The sequence below is a fragment of the Gastrolobium bilobum genome, unplaced genomic scaffold (genome assembly GCF_033153095.1).
Source record: "Gastrolobium bilobum isolate Gb01-03AN ecotype WA unplaced genomic scaffold, APGP_CSIRO_Gbil_v1 utg109275, whole genome shotgun sequence".
NCBI lineage: Eukaryota > Viridiplantae > Streptophyta > Magnoliopsida > Fabales > Fabaceae > Gastrolobium > Gastrolobium bilobum.
The window spans coordinates 1-17,633 of NW_026896238.1; the positions used below are offsets into that span (position 1 = coordinate 1).

Below are 17,633 nucleotides of genomic sequence, written 5' to 3' on the forward strand. Positions count from 1 at the left end.
ATCGCCATGGAGAAAGGCATTTTGAACATCCAGCTGAAAAATGCTCCATTTTCGAGCTACAGCTACAGATAAAAATGTACGCACACTTGTCATTTTAGCCACCGGTGCAAAAGTCTCAGTGTAATCTTCTCCTTCGATCTGATTGTTCCCAGCAATAACCAGACGCGCTTTATAGCGTTCAATGGTTCCATCAGAATTGTACTTGATGCGGTACACCCACTTACATGGAATAGCTTTCTTACCAGAAGGGAGAGGTTGAATTTGCCAAGTATGATTGGCTTCCAATGCATCAATTTCGGCTTGCATGGCTTTCTGCCAATGAGGATATTGCATAGCCTCTTTAAATGATTTGGGTTCCAGGTTACTATCCACGGCGGCAAGAAAAATCTGATGGTGCGAAGAAAATAATGCATTAGAAACATAATGATCAATGGAATATTGAATACCTGAGTCGATTGGAGAAGTGGAGACGAGGAAAGGGTGTAGTCATTGTGTTGCATACATAATCCTTTAAATGAGATGGGGGACGTCTGGCACGCTGTTCACGAATATCTGCCACAGATGCAGTGTTGGGTTCTGTCAACGGAACCGGTGAACCAGGGACATCCGTGGATGAAGTAATAGAACCCGGAACTGGGGAGGACGAACTCCCCCTGTCATCAAGCTCCGCTGTGGGAGTATCAATAGCAGTAACAGGTGCCACATCATAATCGGTGAAGACAGCTTGTGGTGACGGTACATGGACAGAAGGTGCAGATGAAGTTGCAGCCAATGGAAAAATAGTTTCATGAAATAAAACATCACGAGAAACAAATATTTCATGAGTGGAGATATCCATGACCTTCCATCCTTTTTTGTTGAAAGGGTAGCCAACAAACACACACTTACGGGAGCGAGGAGCGAACTTGTCATGTGGTTTGGGTAAAACAGTAGTGTAACATAAACTCCCAAAGACCCGTAAGTGATCATACTTTGGTGGAGTGCCATGCAAAACTTCATAGGGACACTGACCACCAAGGAGTGGAGTCGGTGTCCTGTTGATGAGGTGAGCAGCGGTCAAGATGCATTCTCCCCAAAGAGATATAGGTAAGTGACCATCAAAACGCAAAGCACGAGCCACGTTGAGGATGTGACGATGACGACGTTCAACGCGTCCATTTTGCTGTGGGGTGTAAGTGCATGATAATTGATGATGAATACCGTAGGATGAGAGAGCCTCTTGGACTACAGATGACAAAAATTCAGTCCCATTATCACTCTGAATTCGCTTAACAGATGCATCATATTGGGTGCGAACCAAGTGGAGAAACCGAAGTAAACATGTGGAAGTTTCAGTTTTATTGCGCATCAAAAAAATCCAAACATGTCTACTAAAATCATCGACTACAGTTAAAAAATAGCGGGCACCAGTTGTAGATGCCATATGATATGGCCCCCATATATCACAGTGAAGTAAATCAAAAGGATGTAAACAACGTTTATTATTAATAGGAAAAGGACTTCGTGGTTGTTTGGCTTTACAACAAACGTCACAAGGAGCCAAATTATTTGCATTGGAAATAAAAGGTAACAAAGATAAATAACGGGAAGATGGATGTCCTAGACGACGATGCCATAGTGCTGCAGAATCTGACGTACTGGCAACATGAGCAGAAGCTGATGATGCACACAATATATACACCCCTTCTCGTTCAACACCCGTTCCAATCGTCCTCTTCTGCTTTAGGTCCTGTATCAAACAAACAGAATTAACAAACAATGCCAAGCAAGACTGGCGCAGAAGCTGAGATACAGAAATCAAATTACAAGCCAACGAAGGGACATAAAGAACATTGGAGAGATGAAGAGAAGAGCCCAAAGTAATGCTGCCACATTGCGTAGCAATATCATGAACTCCATTCGGCAGTCCCACAGAACAAGGAGAAATAGAATGCACATTGGATAGATAGGAGAGTGTGCCCGTCATGTGTTGGGATGCACCACTGTCGATGATCCAAGATGGGTGTAAAATCTTACCCGTAAGTTTATCAACTGGAGGGGCAGAAGAGACAGCCAAGGACATGAGATGTTGTAGAACTTCTGGTGTAAAATCAGAAACCTTGAAGGTTTTAGGTGCGGAAGTCATGATGAAAAAAAAAAAAAATGAAGGCTTGTTGATCGTCAAGCTCTTGATACCATAACAGAAGTTGCTGTCATTCGCAGCTTGATGATATATTAAATTGGGTCTATTATATAGACCAAGATTTACAATTGGTTACATCGGGAAATCAGCTAAACTTAAGGAACAGAAAGCATAAATCAAGCTAATCTATTTACATCAGGAAATCAGCTAAACTTAAGGAACAGAAAGCATAAATCAAGCTAATCTATTTACATCAGGAAATCAGCTAAAACTAAGGAACAGAAAGCATAAATCAAGCTAATCTATTTTAATATACAAGGTAACAAACCGTGATAGTTACAAGTCTGGTGCTGCATATATTAAGGATGGATAACAGAAGGATGTAGATTTTGTACCATAATTATTTTCCTAAGTATTTTAGCAGCAAGCTTCATAAGTTTGGAGCATTTTGATTGATTTGCTGCACAGGAAGCTGATCTGATATAATGTACACAAGGTGGGAGCAAAGGCTGTAGAGTTGAGCAAATGGAGTTTCCTTCTAGGGAGGTCTTTATCTACAGTTTTGCTCATTTTTTCGCATTTTGATGGTTTGCCATTTGAGTATTTTTCCCCCCTTCTGAAAATGTTAATATGGCTAGAGTCTAGTTATGTTTGAGGTAGAGTTTTGGTAAGTTTACATGGGGTACAAAATTGTATAGAGAGAAATAAGGACTTCTTTCTATGTTCCTCTAATGTATCAATACTCTTGAAAATGATGTGTAAACCTGTATTTAAAAATGATGGTGTACAAGGGGCTCTTTATCTCAACCACGGTACAATATTGTTTTGGCAGAATCCATCTTTGACACGGAAAGCCATAGTTATTGACAGCAATAATTTGAATTGATGGAGACCCTTTATTCTTATTTCCTTTAGCCATTATTTAATTGATACACTTCGTAGTTGTATGATTTGCTATAATATGTGAGACCTAATTTGTTTCGTTTTAATGCAGCTTATTTGATAATAATAAAATAATATTTTGAATTGTGACGTGAGTTCAACTATTATATTATTTTTAATTTCCATCAATTTATATCAGGCAAGTAGATGCAAGATCAAGTTTGGATGAATGAAACACGCACAAATATCATTAGAATAGTATTCTTCGATTCCATGAATGAAAAACCATTGATAGGAAGGTTGATATTCACATTCAGCGTCACAACAATTCTTAGACTAAAAGTAAGCTAAGCTTGTATTTATGTTGGGTTGTTTTAAATTTTTAAGAATCAAGGCCAACACCAAAATTTTGTATAACTTCTTTCCACCTTCCGTTAGTTAATCTCTTATCTTCAGGGAATTTGGTGCAGTCCCCTTATCTTATCACCCTGATATTACAAAAAAGATGACCCATAAACAATGTTTAATAGTTCTAGAAATTTAAAAAAAACTAATACAAAAGTGCATGACAAAACTCACATGTTCATTTATTAAAACCATCTCAATATTGTCTCTTATCTCGGGTCAATAAAAGTTGGGCCACCTCCAGAGTCTGATAACCCTAACTTTGATCCTCCATTGCTCTTTAGATGGTGACAGATCATAGATTAAATCAAATCTCGTAGCCATTTCAACCGATATCGAAACACAAAGTTTTGTCAGCGAACACATGGATGTATTTTATTTAATGAGTCAGCCATGAGTCAACAAGTTAGACTTATGATATGAGTTGACTCATCAGATGGATGTTTCCGTTTTTCATTTAATTTCCATTATTTATTTAGCTTTTGTTTTTCATTTAGTTTCCGTCTTCATTTAGTTTACATTTTTCATTATGGGTATATACTATTATTATTTTTATTAATTTATTATTACGATTGTTATTAACCAGTTAAGTGTGAAAAGGAATCTGATTCATGGGGTTTAAAGTAGACATATGGTATTTTATAGCCTAATTTGGGAAGGAAAACTTCTACTATTGTTAACTCATTTAGTTTCCAGTTCCCATTTAGTTTTCATTTTACATTTAATTTCCATTTGTCATTTAACTTCCATTTTCATTTAGTTTCCGTTTTTCATTTAATTTCCATTTTCATTTAGTTTACGTTTTTCATTTATTATACTATTGTTATTAGGGACAAGTTATTCTACCTATTCATATTCTGCCTACCTTTGTCTATCCCTTTCAACACTGTTAGATTATAATCTCATCCAATGGTGGATATTTGCAGAATAAAATAAATATTTTTTCTTCTTTCTTTCTTCTCACTTCTTCTCACACCTTTTTTCTCTCCTCCCCTTTCTCTCTATGCTTGCGATTTATATTGTAAGAGAAAAATAAAATTATCCAATTAGGAATCGCTTTGAAAAATCATACACAGCCCATACTTGATTTTCACAAAAAGATCTTTTAGTGCGATCCTTGTAAAAATCATGGAAATTAGGATCAGGGACATCTATTTGCATGTGTTTTTTCTTTTTTTCTTTGATCGAGTATGCGTTTTTCATTTTGGAGAAAGAGATTTAGAGAAAAAGGGTGTGGGAGGAAATGAGGAGAAAAAAGAGTTTATTTTATTCCACAGATATCCACCGTCGGATGAGATTGTAATCTAATGGTGTTGAAAGGAGTAGACAAAGATAGACAGAATAAAAGTAAGTAGAATAACCTATCTCTTGTTATTAACCAGTTAAGTGTGAAAATGAATATGATTCATGGGGTTTAAAGCAGTCATGTGACATCTTTTAGCCCCAACTTGAGAAGGAAAACTTCTGCTAGTGCTTACTCATTTAGTTTTCGTTTCTCATTTAGTTTCCTTTTTTATTTAACTTTCGTTTATCATTAAGCTTCCGTTTTTCATTTAGTTTCTATTTTCATTTAGTTTTTATTTTCATTTAGTTCCCGTTTTCATTTAGTTAACATTTTTCATTTATTGTTACTATTGTTATTAAACGATTAAGTATGAAAAGGAATATGAATCATGGGCTAATAATAAGACATGTAGCATTTTTGTCCTGTAATGACTTCTCTTTTCTAATTATAAAGATATTATTTTATTATTTTGAACTCAGATGTGGCTTCTTCAACTATTATATTATTTTGAATTTTCATCAATTTAAACAGAAACAAAATAAACAAAATAATAGTAACTTACATTTTATGAAGTGTAATATGTTATTTTTTAAGGCTCGATAGCTCAAAGCAAACTTTTAATTCTTAAAACTAGTCAAATCAAATTTATAATTTGGTTTATATTATGTTAACTTGAAATATTTTCCATAAGCTTTACCCATTTAAGGGGGCGTGGAGATTTTTTTTTACTTGGGAGTCACGATTTTCGGGGATATGATGAAAAAATGAGTTTCCCGGGAATATAATTAAAAGGTTATTTGGTAGGTCAAAATATTCACGAAAATGTTGGGTTAATTTTTTTGATGTGATTGATTGTCAAATATTGCTGACAATGTGGATTGGGGTTAATTATGTCCCAAAAAAATTATCAAATATTCCCATCTCAAAATACCACCCATTTGGTGATATTTTAAGATAGAATTTTTCTTCGTAAACATGAATCCCGGGAATTTGACTTTACTAAATTTTTTTACAATTCTCACAACAAACGTGTATAAATTGAATTCTCAATCTCACTTTCCCAGGATTTTAAATTTTTTCCTTCTACCAAACACTCTCCAATTTGAATTTGAATTTTTCTTGTATTGGTTTTAATTTGCTAATTAATGTCAATTAACTTTATCTGTTATGATTTGCTAACTAATGTCAATGAACCAGTCAAATCTGTCACATGTTGAAGTTGATTTCTATAAATTCAAATTCTTGTGAAGCTCTAGCTGTATTTCCTCTTTGAGTCTTAGAGCACAGTCTGAGATCAGCCTTTGTTGAAAGTAATACTTCTGTTTTTTTACATTACGCGGTGACTTTTTCTTTGTTTTTGTGTTGTTTTCTTAGATGTTGTTTAATTTTGTTAATAACTCTTAGCTTTCCTGATAATTTGAAGGATGAAGTATCCAACTTGGGATCCAAGTTTCGACAACCTAGGAGAGGAGGAGCTGAGCGAGCTCATTGCTAAGTTGGATGCTAAGCTTGCAGCTTGTGATCAGAGAATTGACACCTTGAAAAAGGAGCATATGAAGAGAGGTCATTAGAGTCATGACAGCTATTAGGAACTAAAAGAGAGGTTATGAAAGTAATGGCACTACAAAAAATGATGTAATTTGTGGAGGTTATATTTGCAAATAGTGGAGGTCTTTGACCCCCACAACATATATTTGTGGAGGTTCCCCCAAACCCCAGTATTGCATGTGCCACAACCTATTTTGTGGAGGTTTTGTGTGCAACGACACTATTTGTTGAAGTATTTTTTGAAGGTTCCAAACCCCCACAAATGTTGCAATTTCTGGCATTCTTCAACCTCCACAATATGTTTGATTTTTTGTAGGTTAAAAACCTCCACAAAATGTTGCAATTCCTGGCATTCTTCAACCTCCACATTATTTTTGATTTTTTGTAGGTTAAAAACCTCCACAAAATGTTGCAATTTCTAGCATTCTTCAACCTCCACAATATGTTTAATTTTCTGTAGGTTAAAAACCTCTAGAAAATGTTTCACTTCCAGGAAGGTGTAAAATGCCATAATTTATTTAGTAATTTTGGCATTCCTAAATTTTTGCCACAATTTCTGGTGTAAATTGCCTATATTTATATGGTCAGCTTGAATACATCACTTTACGTAGTAAAAGAAGAAGCCAGTAGTTACATAAGAGTGTTACGATATTGTATAAATTTTTTTTCAATCAATCAGGAAAATACATAAAGATATGATCATGAGAACTGTAGGTTATGCTTTTTTTCTTGCAAGTCATATATATAACAGGGGTACAACCCAATATGCACCAAATTCTCTTTTGCATTCAAATATAAAGTTGATTCTATGAGTATACCTATAAATGGTACACATTCAAAAAAGATAAAGTTGATAGTAAACAAGAAAGAGTATGAAATTTACAATTATCCAAAACAAAAAACATAAAATAAACCATCTTAAAGCTACAAAATCCACGAGTCTTTAATGATGCATCGATCATTTTACAGAATCTAAAATCATAAGAAAAATATTGAATTCACATAGCTCAAATTAAGGGTAATTACTATCTAATGAAGACCTTCCACGTGTAGGGATAGCTTCTTCACTCCCTTCGTCCTGTGAAAAAACCAATTTAAAAAAATGAGGCATTTAAACTTCACTAATAAACTAATAGTAGAGCAACAAAAAAATAAACATATGAAATCATTACCATTGGAGGAGTAGTAGTACCAAACAAAGCATCTAACTCTGGAGGAATTTGTCCTTCCTTCATTTGTATATATGCAAGCATTACTGTCTGTAATGTCTTGACACTCTCCTCAGATGCTGCTAACTTGGTCTTCAACGAAGTAACCTCTTCCCTCAACCGAGAACTTTCAGCTGAATCTGTACTTGAGAAAGTAGAGCCTATCGGATTGAATCGTCTACTTGTGGGTCCAAATGCAATGCTAGGAAGACCACCTAGGCCTAAACCACGTACACGACCAGAGTGCTCTGGTCCAAAAACTTTTGCAATAGCATCATTTGTTGAAATTTCAGTGGAACTGGTGCTCTGGCTTAATTCTTCATATATTTGGTCCTATCCATATAAAAAATTCATGAATCTAACATGTACACAAAGAATAAACAATCAATTTTAAAGTAACAACCCCTTACTTGCAGCCAGCCATTAATAGCATAAAAAAATCTCCAAACTAGGCTGCTGACAGATTAAGGAAAAATCAAATGAATTGGCCCATCTCACTATTCCATGATTATATCTTTATAAACACAGTTTATCAACCAGCCATTAATTATGCAAGTTTTGTGCAATAATTAAAGCTAATTAACTTACTTACCACTATAGCCTTTGCCTTGTCATTCTTGTGAGTTTCAATATATAGCTCGCCTCGACTCACAGGACGTCCGACCTCTACTTCCTATAACATATACAAATCATATAAGTCCAAATGTCAAATTTATAAGATCTAGATATATAAAACACTAGTAATTTACCATCTCATGTCGTCTCCGGGACAAAAGTTTGGAACCCCCGGTGTGTGGGATAGTTTGTTTTTTTCTAATCTCAGCATTCTTCTCACATAACTCCTACAATATCAACAAAAACAATGTATCAAGGTGTTAGCTATACCCTACTCTCTTTTTTTTGTGAACACAGTGGTCACATCAACTTTGACACTTTTGATATAGCTTCATGTCATTTCAGTTTTTCTAATCTCAGCATTCTTTTGACACTAGTAATTACAAGCAACCAATATTTAAGAGCACCCATGATCATGCACATTCATCAGTAGAATTATAACTGGGTGAAGTTATTCCAAATATTTAAGAGAACATATAGACCCAAATAAATTGATAATTCTAATAGTTTAAACCAAAGAAAATAGCATCATGTGTCTCAGCTGCAGAAGCATGTATTAAAGAAAGGATCGATATTACGTGTATCGTGGAAAGAATCGTGCGTATTTGTAAATATTCTGTAAATAATCTACACACAAAACACGCAAGAGACAAAGTTATACATTAGCTACATTGAACTAGCACATCAATTGAACACAAAAAATAACAAATAAAATAATAATTATTAACAATCTGTCACTTGGTGTGTTAACAGAACAGAATAAAACTTCAAATCACAATCATAACCTGTCCAAAACCTTAAAAGGCTTGGATCTGATGCTAAATCACAAGCAACCAATATTTAATATGATTACCTTATAACTTGGTTTCAGATGATAGTCTACAAATGACGACCATTGATCTTTAGGAACACCAGCAGGGACTTTTGCAATTAGTTGATCTCTAGGAAGCTTTAACTGCTTAGCTGATTTCCATAACTTTGACTTGCCGTTCCTGAACCTTCTTCCTAAGGTAAGAAGACAATAACGCTTGGCAATTGTTTCTGGAGCCTGAAAATGAAATAGATTCTTTACAAAATAGTATTAATGTTAGTAAAGTAATTAGTCAATGCTTAACAGTAGAAGTTAATAACTAAACAAATTCAAAAATTAGACACAAATTTGGTGTATATACCTTCAAACTATCATAGCATTCATCCTTGTATGGATCAGGTACTTTATCCCATCTTTCGTAATTAATAGGAACATTGTTGCAATCAGTGGCAATACGTCCACATACTTTCGAAAAAAGTGTTGCGACTTCCCCATAGGCTTGCATTTGTGTATCAAATGGCACTATTATGCGTTGACCATCATTCATCTCAAACACACTTGATGTTGTCAATTGAATTTTCTTTTCATTTCCTTCTTCATCTATTAAAACAGATCTAAGTTAGCTTAAATGATAATATAATAATCATAACTTACTTAAAAAATTACCTATAGCTTGCACAGTCCATTTCCTACTGGACTCACGTCCTAAATGAGATGGACGATTTGGAAAATGTGGTTCAGTAGGAATTGATGAAGGAACAAAGGTTTGTGGGGACTCTGCTTGCATACTGGAACTTGATGATACAACATCATTCCTTAAACGTTTTCCTTTAGGAGGCATGACTAAATTGCTTTAGGAAAAATATGAAGGCTTTAGGCTTTGTTACTTCCCCTGTTAAAATATTTCAACATTCCATCAATGTAAATGGCTACAGACATAATATATTAATCTAAAACTTAAAGCATTCAGCAATAGACCATTAAGATTACAAAGATGAGAGTTACACTTTAGCATACTCTATGAAATGAGAAATCTAACTACAACAGACATAATATATTAATCTACGAAAAAAGGAAGCATGAAAGTGCATCATCATTAGATAATAGAACAAGACAAGAATGAGTACAAGTAGACTGAATAAAATTTTTTGCTTTCTTGTTTGCAAGAAAGATAAAAAGAATACCAATGGACAGTCTAGATAAAAGCATACTAGTATAAATATTGGCTTGTACTCGTCCCTTCTCAGTGTTTTGTGATTACCCAGAAGCTAAAAATGTTGTATTAACCATAAGCACATACATTGAACAATCATGAGTGAATTAAAGAACAAGAGAAAAAGAAAAACAGTAAAACCAAGTTCAAAGATTGCAAATCACCTAGAAGTCTTATTGCTGCTGATAGAGTTCCACCTGTGGCCACCAAGTCGGTACATACTCCAAAGTGAGTTTGATGCCAAAGTGGGTAATTGACCTTCTTTTATTTTTTTCAGTTATTTTAAATTTTTATCTAGAAAAATTGTTTTACCAGAAAAAGAAAAGTAGCATGATTAAATTGCAGATACACCAACTAGAATTTAAAATGGGACGGTGCTGAAACCTCTTTCTGGGTTCGCAAGGGTTGATCACAACAAGTTCTCATTCATATAAGAAACATAAGAGACATATAATACTGCAAAGGCAAACACTGCATGAAAAGAAAACAAAAACATAAAATAAAAGTAAAACAAAGACATATACAAAAGTAATTTGTGCCTTTCTATCATAATATGGACATATCTTCACTCGGACATATTTTCATCTCCATGAAGTTGACTTTCAACATGGCTTGTAGTTATGAATTCATTATCTACATCCTCCCTAGCCAATGTTATTGCGTCAGCTTCTTCTGAGAATAAATTGCTTAGGTCTTGCTCGTGATTTGACTCAGTTTCACAAATAACATGTTCTATATCTTCTCCCATATCATACACATCCCTTGGCATCATGTGCACAACAACACTCCAACCTTTATTTACCTCATCATCCACATAATACACCAATTGTGCTTGTGAAGCTTCAATATATGGGTCATGCTCTTCACGTTCACCAGTGTGAATACATTTAGAGAAGTTCACAGAAGTAAATTGCCATGCATCTTCTCTGATTCCTCTCTCACGTGTGGTATCTGCCCATTTGCACTTGAATAGGATTACTTTGAAAAAACCGTAATAGTTGAGCTCAATTATGTCTTCTAACTTTCCATAGTATGGCAAATCTGCTTTCCTCATATTTGCATCAGCATTACTTGCAACACAAGATGTGTTTGAAGTTAGAAAAACTCCACTATTTTGAGTTTTCAAATCCTTATCTCGATTTATAGTTCTAAACTTAAACCCATTTATGTTATATGCAGTATATCTTCGTGCCTGTAGCATTGGACCCCTTGCCAGAAACTTTATTTCAGTTGTAATTGAATCTAAAATGTTCGGATCCATAACCTACATTAAAAATCAATTGTTTTAGTTACAAAAGTAGGTTGATTTTTTCAAAAAAAATTAAATTAAATTTTACCCGATGAGGAAACCAATTTGCAAATTCCTTAGTAACTATCTTTTCTATCGCTGTAGCTGAAGGTCTCCGACCTGTTGTCCTTCTCTTAATGAGTGCTCTAAATTCACTTAAAAAAACAAATCTGTTAATATTGCATTGCAATATTACTATTCTTACCACATGAAATATGCAAAAATACTTACTCAACAAATGGAAAGACTTTCGAACAATTCAGTAGCAAATATCGATGTGCTTGTATTTTCTCTAATGGAGTAAGAGTGAAAGTTGATGAACTTCCAACTGGTCTACCTAATTGAGGATAGATGGAGGATGTTTGAGGCGTTTTATTATCATTTTGACGATCATCAACACGTCGACCTCTGTTCATCCTTGACTCAACTTCTTCATATTGTGAATACAAATTTAGTGTCTCTTCGGCTAAATAAGCTTCACAAATAGAACCTTCTGGTTGCGCCCTATTCCGTACAAGAGACTTAAAATGCCCTAACATCCTATCATCACAAAAGAATAATGTTATCAAGGCAATTACTTAAATATTTTTACCTCACAAATACAACAAATGAGTTAAGCACAACAAAAAATGTGTACCTCTCAATTGGATACATCCAGCGATAATACACCGGCCCTCCTAATTTTACTTCTTGAACAAGATGACAAGTTAAATGAACCATCACCGTGAAGAACGAAGGGGGTAAAAGGATTTCCAAATGGCAAAGAGTAAGCACAATTCGATGTTGCAGCTTATCAAGGTTTGATACATTCAACTTTTTTAGGCATAATTCTTTGAAAAATGTAGATAACTCTACCAACACTGCAGTCACCGCATCAGGCAAAACATTACGTATAGCTATTGGAAGCAGATGTTGCATGATGATGTGACAATCATGACTCTTCAAGCCAAATATCTTGGAGTTTTTTTCATCAATGCAACGAGATATGTTACTTGAGTAACCATCTGGCATCTTTACATTCTTCAATGTTGTGAGAAATATGTTTCGTTGTTCTCTTGTCATTGTAAACAACAAAGGAAGAAATTTTCCATTTTCAAGTGGCCAAAGATCATGTTTTATGCCCATGTGTTTAAGATCTTGGCGAGCTTCACGATGATCCTTTGATTTATCATCATTGATCAATGTATATAAAACATTGTCACAGACATTCTTCTCAATATGCATAACATCCAGATTGTGACGTAAAAGATTATCCTTCCAATAAGGAAGATCAAAGAATATGCTTTTCTTTCTCCATTGTTTTGGTTTATCTTCTCCACGTGCTCTTTTCCTTCTAGTATTTGATTCAAGATTGCTTCCAAAGGTTACATTGATACCATCCAGTTGATTTAGAATCTCTAACCCGGATAATAACATAGGTGGATCTCTTTCTTCAATTGTGCCATCGAAGTGCTTCTTCATCAATCTAAATTTATGACCCTTCTCCAGAAATCGTCTATGACCCATAAAACACCATTTTTTGCTATATTTTAATCGACAAGAGCATGTATCAAAATTACAAGTTGGGCAAGCATTGCCAGTATAAGTGTTCCACCCAGATAAGGTACCAAGCCCAGGGAAGTCACTAATTGTCCACATAAGAGCTGCTCTCATTCTAAATACTTCATTCATTGAAGAATCGTAGGTTTCCACACCATCACTCCATAGCTCATTCAACTCCTGGATTAAAGGTTGTAGATACACATCTATATTATTCCCTGGCATTCGTTTTCCAGGAATGATCATAGAAAGAATCATGGAAGTTTGTTTCATGCACTCCCAAGGAGGGCGATTATATGGAATTAAGATGACCGGCCATATGCTATAGTTACTACTCATGGTTCCATAAGGATTGAAACCATCAGTAGCTAGGCCAAGGCGAACATTTCGAGATTCTGAAGTAAATTGAGGGTGAAGTTGGTCAAAACTCTTCCATGCTTCAGCATCTCTTGGATGCCTCAATAATCCATCTGGATTGTTTGCCAAAGCATGCCATCTCATTGATTTTGCTGTTTTAGAACACATAAATAATCTTTGTAACCTTGGTTTCAACGGGAAGTAACGCAAAACCTTTGCCGGTAGCTTTTTTCTACTAACAGTATGGCCATCTCCTTTTCCCTTACCCATTGGCTTCCATCTAGAAGTTTTACAATGTTCGCATATTTCCAAACTTTCATCTTCTTTCCAATACAACATGCAATTTTTCGGACAAGCATCTATCTTGGTATAATTAAGACCAAGTTTATAGATGATCTTCTTTGCCTCATAGAATGAATCTGGAATTTTCGCATTTTCGAATGCATCCTTTATCAATTCCAATATCAATGTCATTGCCTTGTCAGTCACACCACACAAGCACTTTATGTGATACAATCTTAACAAAAAAGACAACTTTGAATACTTTTGACACCCTTCATATAATTCTTGGTTACCATCTCTAACCAAATCATCAATATTTCTCTGTTCTTCATGAGGCGTTGGATGTTCGGACACTAATGATTCAAGTGAAGGGGTGGGTTCTGATGCATGCCGTTTGTTGACCCCAAATGCATCATTTATCATGTCTAATATAGGGTTTTCAGTGGCCAACGACCCTTGCATTACTTGACAATCTCTTGATGTCACTGTTTCATACGTTTCACCATGCCAAATCCAAACTTTGTAATTTTTTGGAAATGGCTTGCAAATCAAGTGGTCAAGCACTATATCTCTAGTTTCCCATTTATTGAAGCGACATTTAGCACATGGACACTTTATTACACCATTCACAGACCGTTTCTCAAATGCAAAATCTAAGAACTTATTTAACCCATGCAAATATTCAACTGAATTTCGTGGCATATCAATCCATGATTTGTCCATTTTTGCCTTGGTGTCAGATAAACCCACGTGAGCCTCTCTGCCACCCCATGTCGAAAGACAAAAACAAAGCCTCAAATATTTTATATTAAGTGGGAAAAAATTTACTTTTTGATATTGTTGCTAAATATTAAGAAAAATACCTAAAGTCAACAAATCATAATAGATTACGTTTACAGAGGCATAAAATGTCTTCACGTGGAACCCACCATTACAAAAATGCATTAACAACATCACTAGTTCATTTCAATTATTATTATTTTTTCTTTATTAAATTAAGTTACAAAATTTGGCTTACAATATCAAAAGAAAAGAAAAAAGTATAACATCTGATTTTTTATTTTCTAACTTTAGTTAACATTCTGTACATTAATTAATAAAAATTTGCCATCAAAATAAACAGTATGTATATATCCAATTACCTCTCTTTCAAGTTCCTTTTTCTTTTGCCGCCCAGTACTTTTCTTTTTCTCTGCAAACAAAGAAAAATACACGGAAAATTAGTTGTTATAAAAAAAGAGCATACATTTTTAATAGAGGTACTGAGTACAAAAAACATAAAAGTTAATGCACGCCCAAGCTCTCAAATTGTACTAGAATCAGGATGGACCTAATTTAGATTAGTCAACTGAGATTTGGCACTAATAGTCATCGTGTTGATAGCCTCTAATTTGTAACTGTTTTGTCAATGTAATTGTTTCCAATTGATATGATTCAAACTCGGCATATATAAGGCTAGAATTCCATTCCATGAATTCATCGAGTACTAACTAGTTGGTGGAAAATTAAGTAAAGAGTGAGCATCAGTATCACATAAAATTTCATTGTACACTTCCTTTAACCAAGCTGTCCTCTTACTATCAAAGTCTCTTCATACTTTATTCACTCAATTATGCATGGTAGGGCAATGCTTCACACATCAAAGTCTCGAAGTCGTGAGATAATACAAACTTCTAATCAAAATTCTATAGATACTTGCATATACCAATCTTCCACCATCTTCCTTTTTAAATTTTTCATTCACCACTAAAGCAGTATCAATAGGTTTGTAGCCAAAAATGCCAAATTTCTTCAACATATTTTCAGGATATTTCCTTTGACAAAAAAAAAATCCATTTTCATCTTGATAAACCTCAATAACAATAAAATAATGTAATATTCCAAGATCACTCATACCCCTCTCTCGCTAGTCAAGGTTTAATGGGGAGTGAATTTTATTTTTATTCCAAGATCACTCATCTCATATTTTTTCATAGTTTCTATTCTAAAATTTTCATTTTCTTAAATTTACTTTCATTGATTTTTTAAATTTACTTTCATAATAACTTTTCTGCTTAACTTGCTTCATCAAAAACAAAGATAGAAAAAATTCCTTTTGAGCTAGGCTGCTTAATTAGGCAGGTTCATCAAAAACAGATTAGGCAGGTTCATCAAAAACAAAGATAGAAAAAATTCCTTTTGAGCTAGGCTGCTTGATTAGGCAAGGTGAAACATTCTGTGATAGCATTAACATAGAGAAAAGAACCTTAATTTTTAGATTTCCAAAATAGAAAAGAAGCCAATCTCAATTATTTGACAGTTTAACTACCATATGGTGGGGTTAAAGGCTTAAAGCTTGAAGTTAAATTTAACATGTATAGACAATTTAACATGTATAGGCTTAAAGCCAATCTCAATCACAATTTTGCTCCCACATATGACATGAACTCCCTATTCCCCTTTCTATAGACAACCTAACATGTATACCATTTAAGCCATGTCAACAGCAGCTAATTATTATAAAGAAAGAGAAAAAGCAAACTCGAATCACTTCTTGAAACAGAGTCCAACAAAGAATAAAAACATATATCAGAAGAATGAATTCAAATCTAATATACACATACATAGATACACCCTGACATACAAACAGAAAACAAATGTTAGTTAAGTACTATATGGTACAAGGTACATGCAGAGTGTTGTGGTAGATCTCATCTGAACCCTTTCTCAGATCTTTTACTTGAGCAGAGAAAGAGAGAGTCTCTTACCTATAACACAAGGAATTTCCTACTTTTCCTTGTCCCCAAAATTTACTATACTTTCCACATAATTACTACTCTGACGCAAAGATGCTAGCTTTACCACTCAAATCAATTGTCATACCAAGACCACTTCTTGGGCTTAATCAATGGTCCACTCATTATTTATTTATTATTATTTTTTATCTTATCTTACACAAAAATAAGATTCTAGTTTCTTATTTTTTAGGCCCAAAGTTAAGAAACTGGAATCTGAATGTGAGGTGAAAGGAAACAAGGCTAAAGCTTTGGAAGCTGAGGTGTATGCTCTTAAAAAGAAATATGAGGGGTTCCATGTAGAATATCAACGCCTCTTGGCGAATATTTAAGAATTAACCAGACCGGGAAACAGGAAAACACAAACAAAAATAAAGCAGGAAAATAAAAGTAAAATATAAAAGAGCACAGACAGGGAACATGAATAGCATATAATTAACCAGGGTCAAGACTATCAGCCGCCATGAGTTTAGCCAGATCCGGCCTCTATGGAATATATGTGTGAGCTTTCACGCACATGCTAATAAGGGTTAAACAAAAAATAAAAACATAGTTGATTAAGTTTCATCTGAAATTCAACACCAGCACATACTGAAATTATGGAAAGCAAAACAAAATAAAGCAGAATTGTTTTATTCACTAAATTCAGCTGAATTCTAAGTTTTGATGGATAGATTTCATAACAAGAAAAAAAAATTCAATAAAGCAGAGAAAAAGTTCACCAACCTAATGATGAGAAGCTATGATATGATGAGTTCAAGTAATGACCTGATGATGGTTAATGACTTCAGTTGACCACAATGGCCTCAAGTGGCTTTGAATGCAACAAGCTGAAATGAAGATGAAGATAAGTGTGTCATAACCTATAGTAAAATTAGTTACTTCTATTAGTCACGTACATTTTAAGAATGCAATGCCTTGCTTGGTTTTAATTTCAATCAAAATCACAAATACAAGTAGTAGTGAACTTTAAGAGAAGTAGAATTGCAAACTTTAGAGCTAGCTTTGTAGAGGGGCCAGCAGGAATCCACGGCGGGGATCACATAAGTTAGACTAATCACACCAAATTTATTCGATGAAAATCATAATTCATAATTTAATCCTAGTTAAAAAAGTTCAGACAAACAGTCGCTTTATTCTTTTGGGCGTATGGAAGTATGAAGATTTCCAACTCAACACGTCTTTGTACATTATATTCAAAAACTCTTATGACATCACAAATTCATACATCAAAACATTATTTATCCTTACTTCACATCCTATAACCTCAAATTTCCATTCTTGATCGTAGGGATACTGTCTTT

At 34.4% G+C, this 17,633-nt stretch overlaps 2 protein-coding genes across 2 annotated transcripts; both read right to left on the bottom strand.

The window, feature by feature from the left end:
- Positions 1-7,181: 7,181 nt before the first annotated feature.
- On the bottom strand, positions 7,182-9,717 carry LOC133298420 (uncharacterized). Its single transcript, XM_061497692.1, has 6 exons — positions 9,543-9,717; positions 9,238-9,476; positions 8,919-9,113; positions 8,043-8,123; positions 7,435-7,783; positions 7,182-7,320 (listed from the first exon to the last, which is right to left on the bottom strand). The coding sequence occupies exons 1-6, from the start codon at positions 9,715-9,717 to the stop codon at positions 7,307-7,309; spliced, it is 1,053 nt and encodes a 350-aa protein (XP_061353676.1). The 3' UTR covers positions 7,182-7,306.
- A 937-nt stretch (positions 9,718-10,654) lies between these two features.
- LOC133298419 (uncharacterized) lies at positions 10,655-14,278 on the bottom strand. Its single transcript, XM_061497691.1, has 4 exons — positions 12,015-14,278; positions 11,609-11,917; positions 11,427-11,523; positions 10,655-11,353 (listed from the first exon to the last, which is right to left on the bottom strand). The coding sequence occupies exons 1-4, from the start codon at positions 14,276-14,278 to the stop codon at positions 10,655-10,657; spliced, it is 3,369 nt and encodes a 1,122-aa protein (XP_061353675.1).
- Between the last annotated feature and the right edge of the window lie 3,355 nt (positions 14,279-17,633).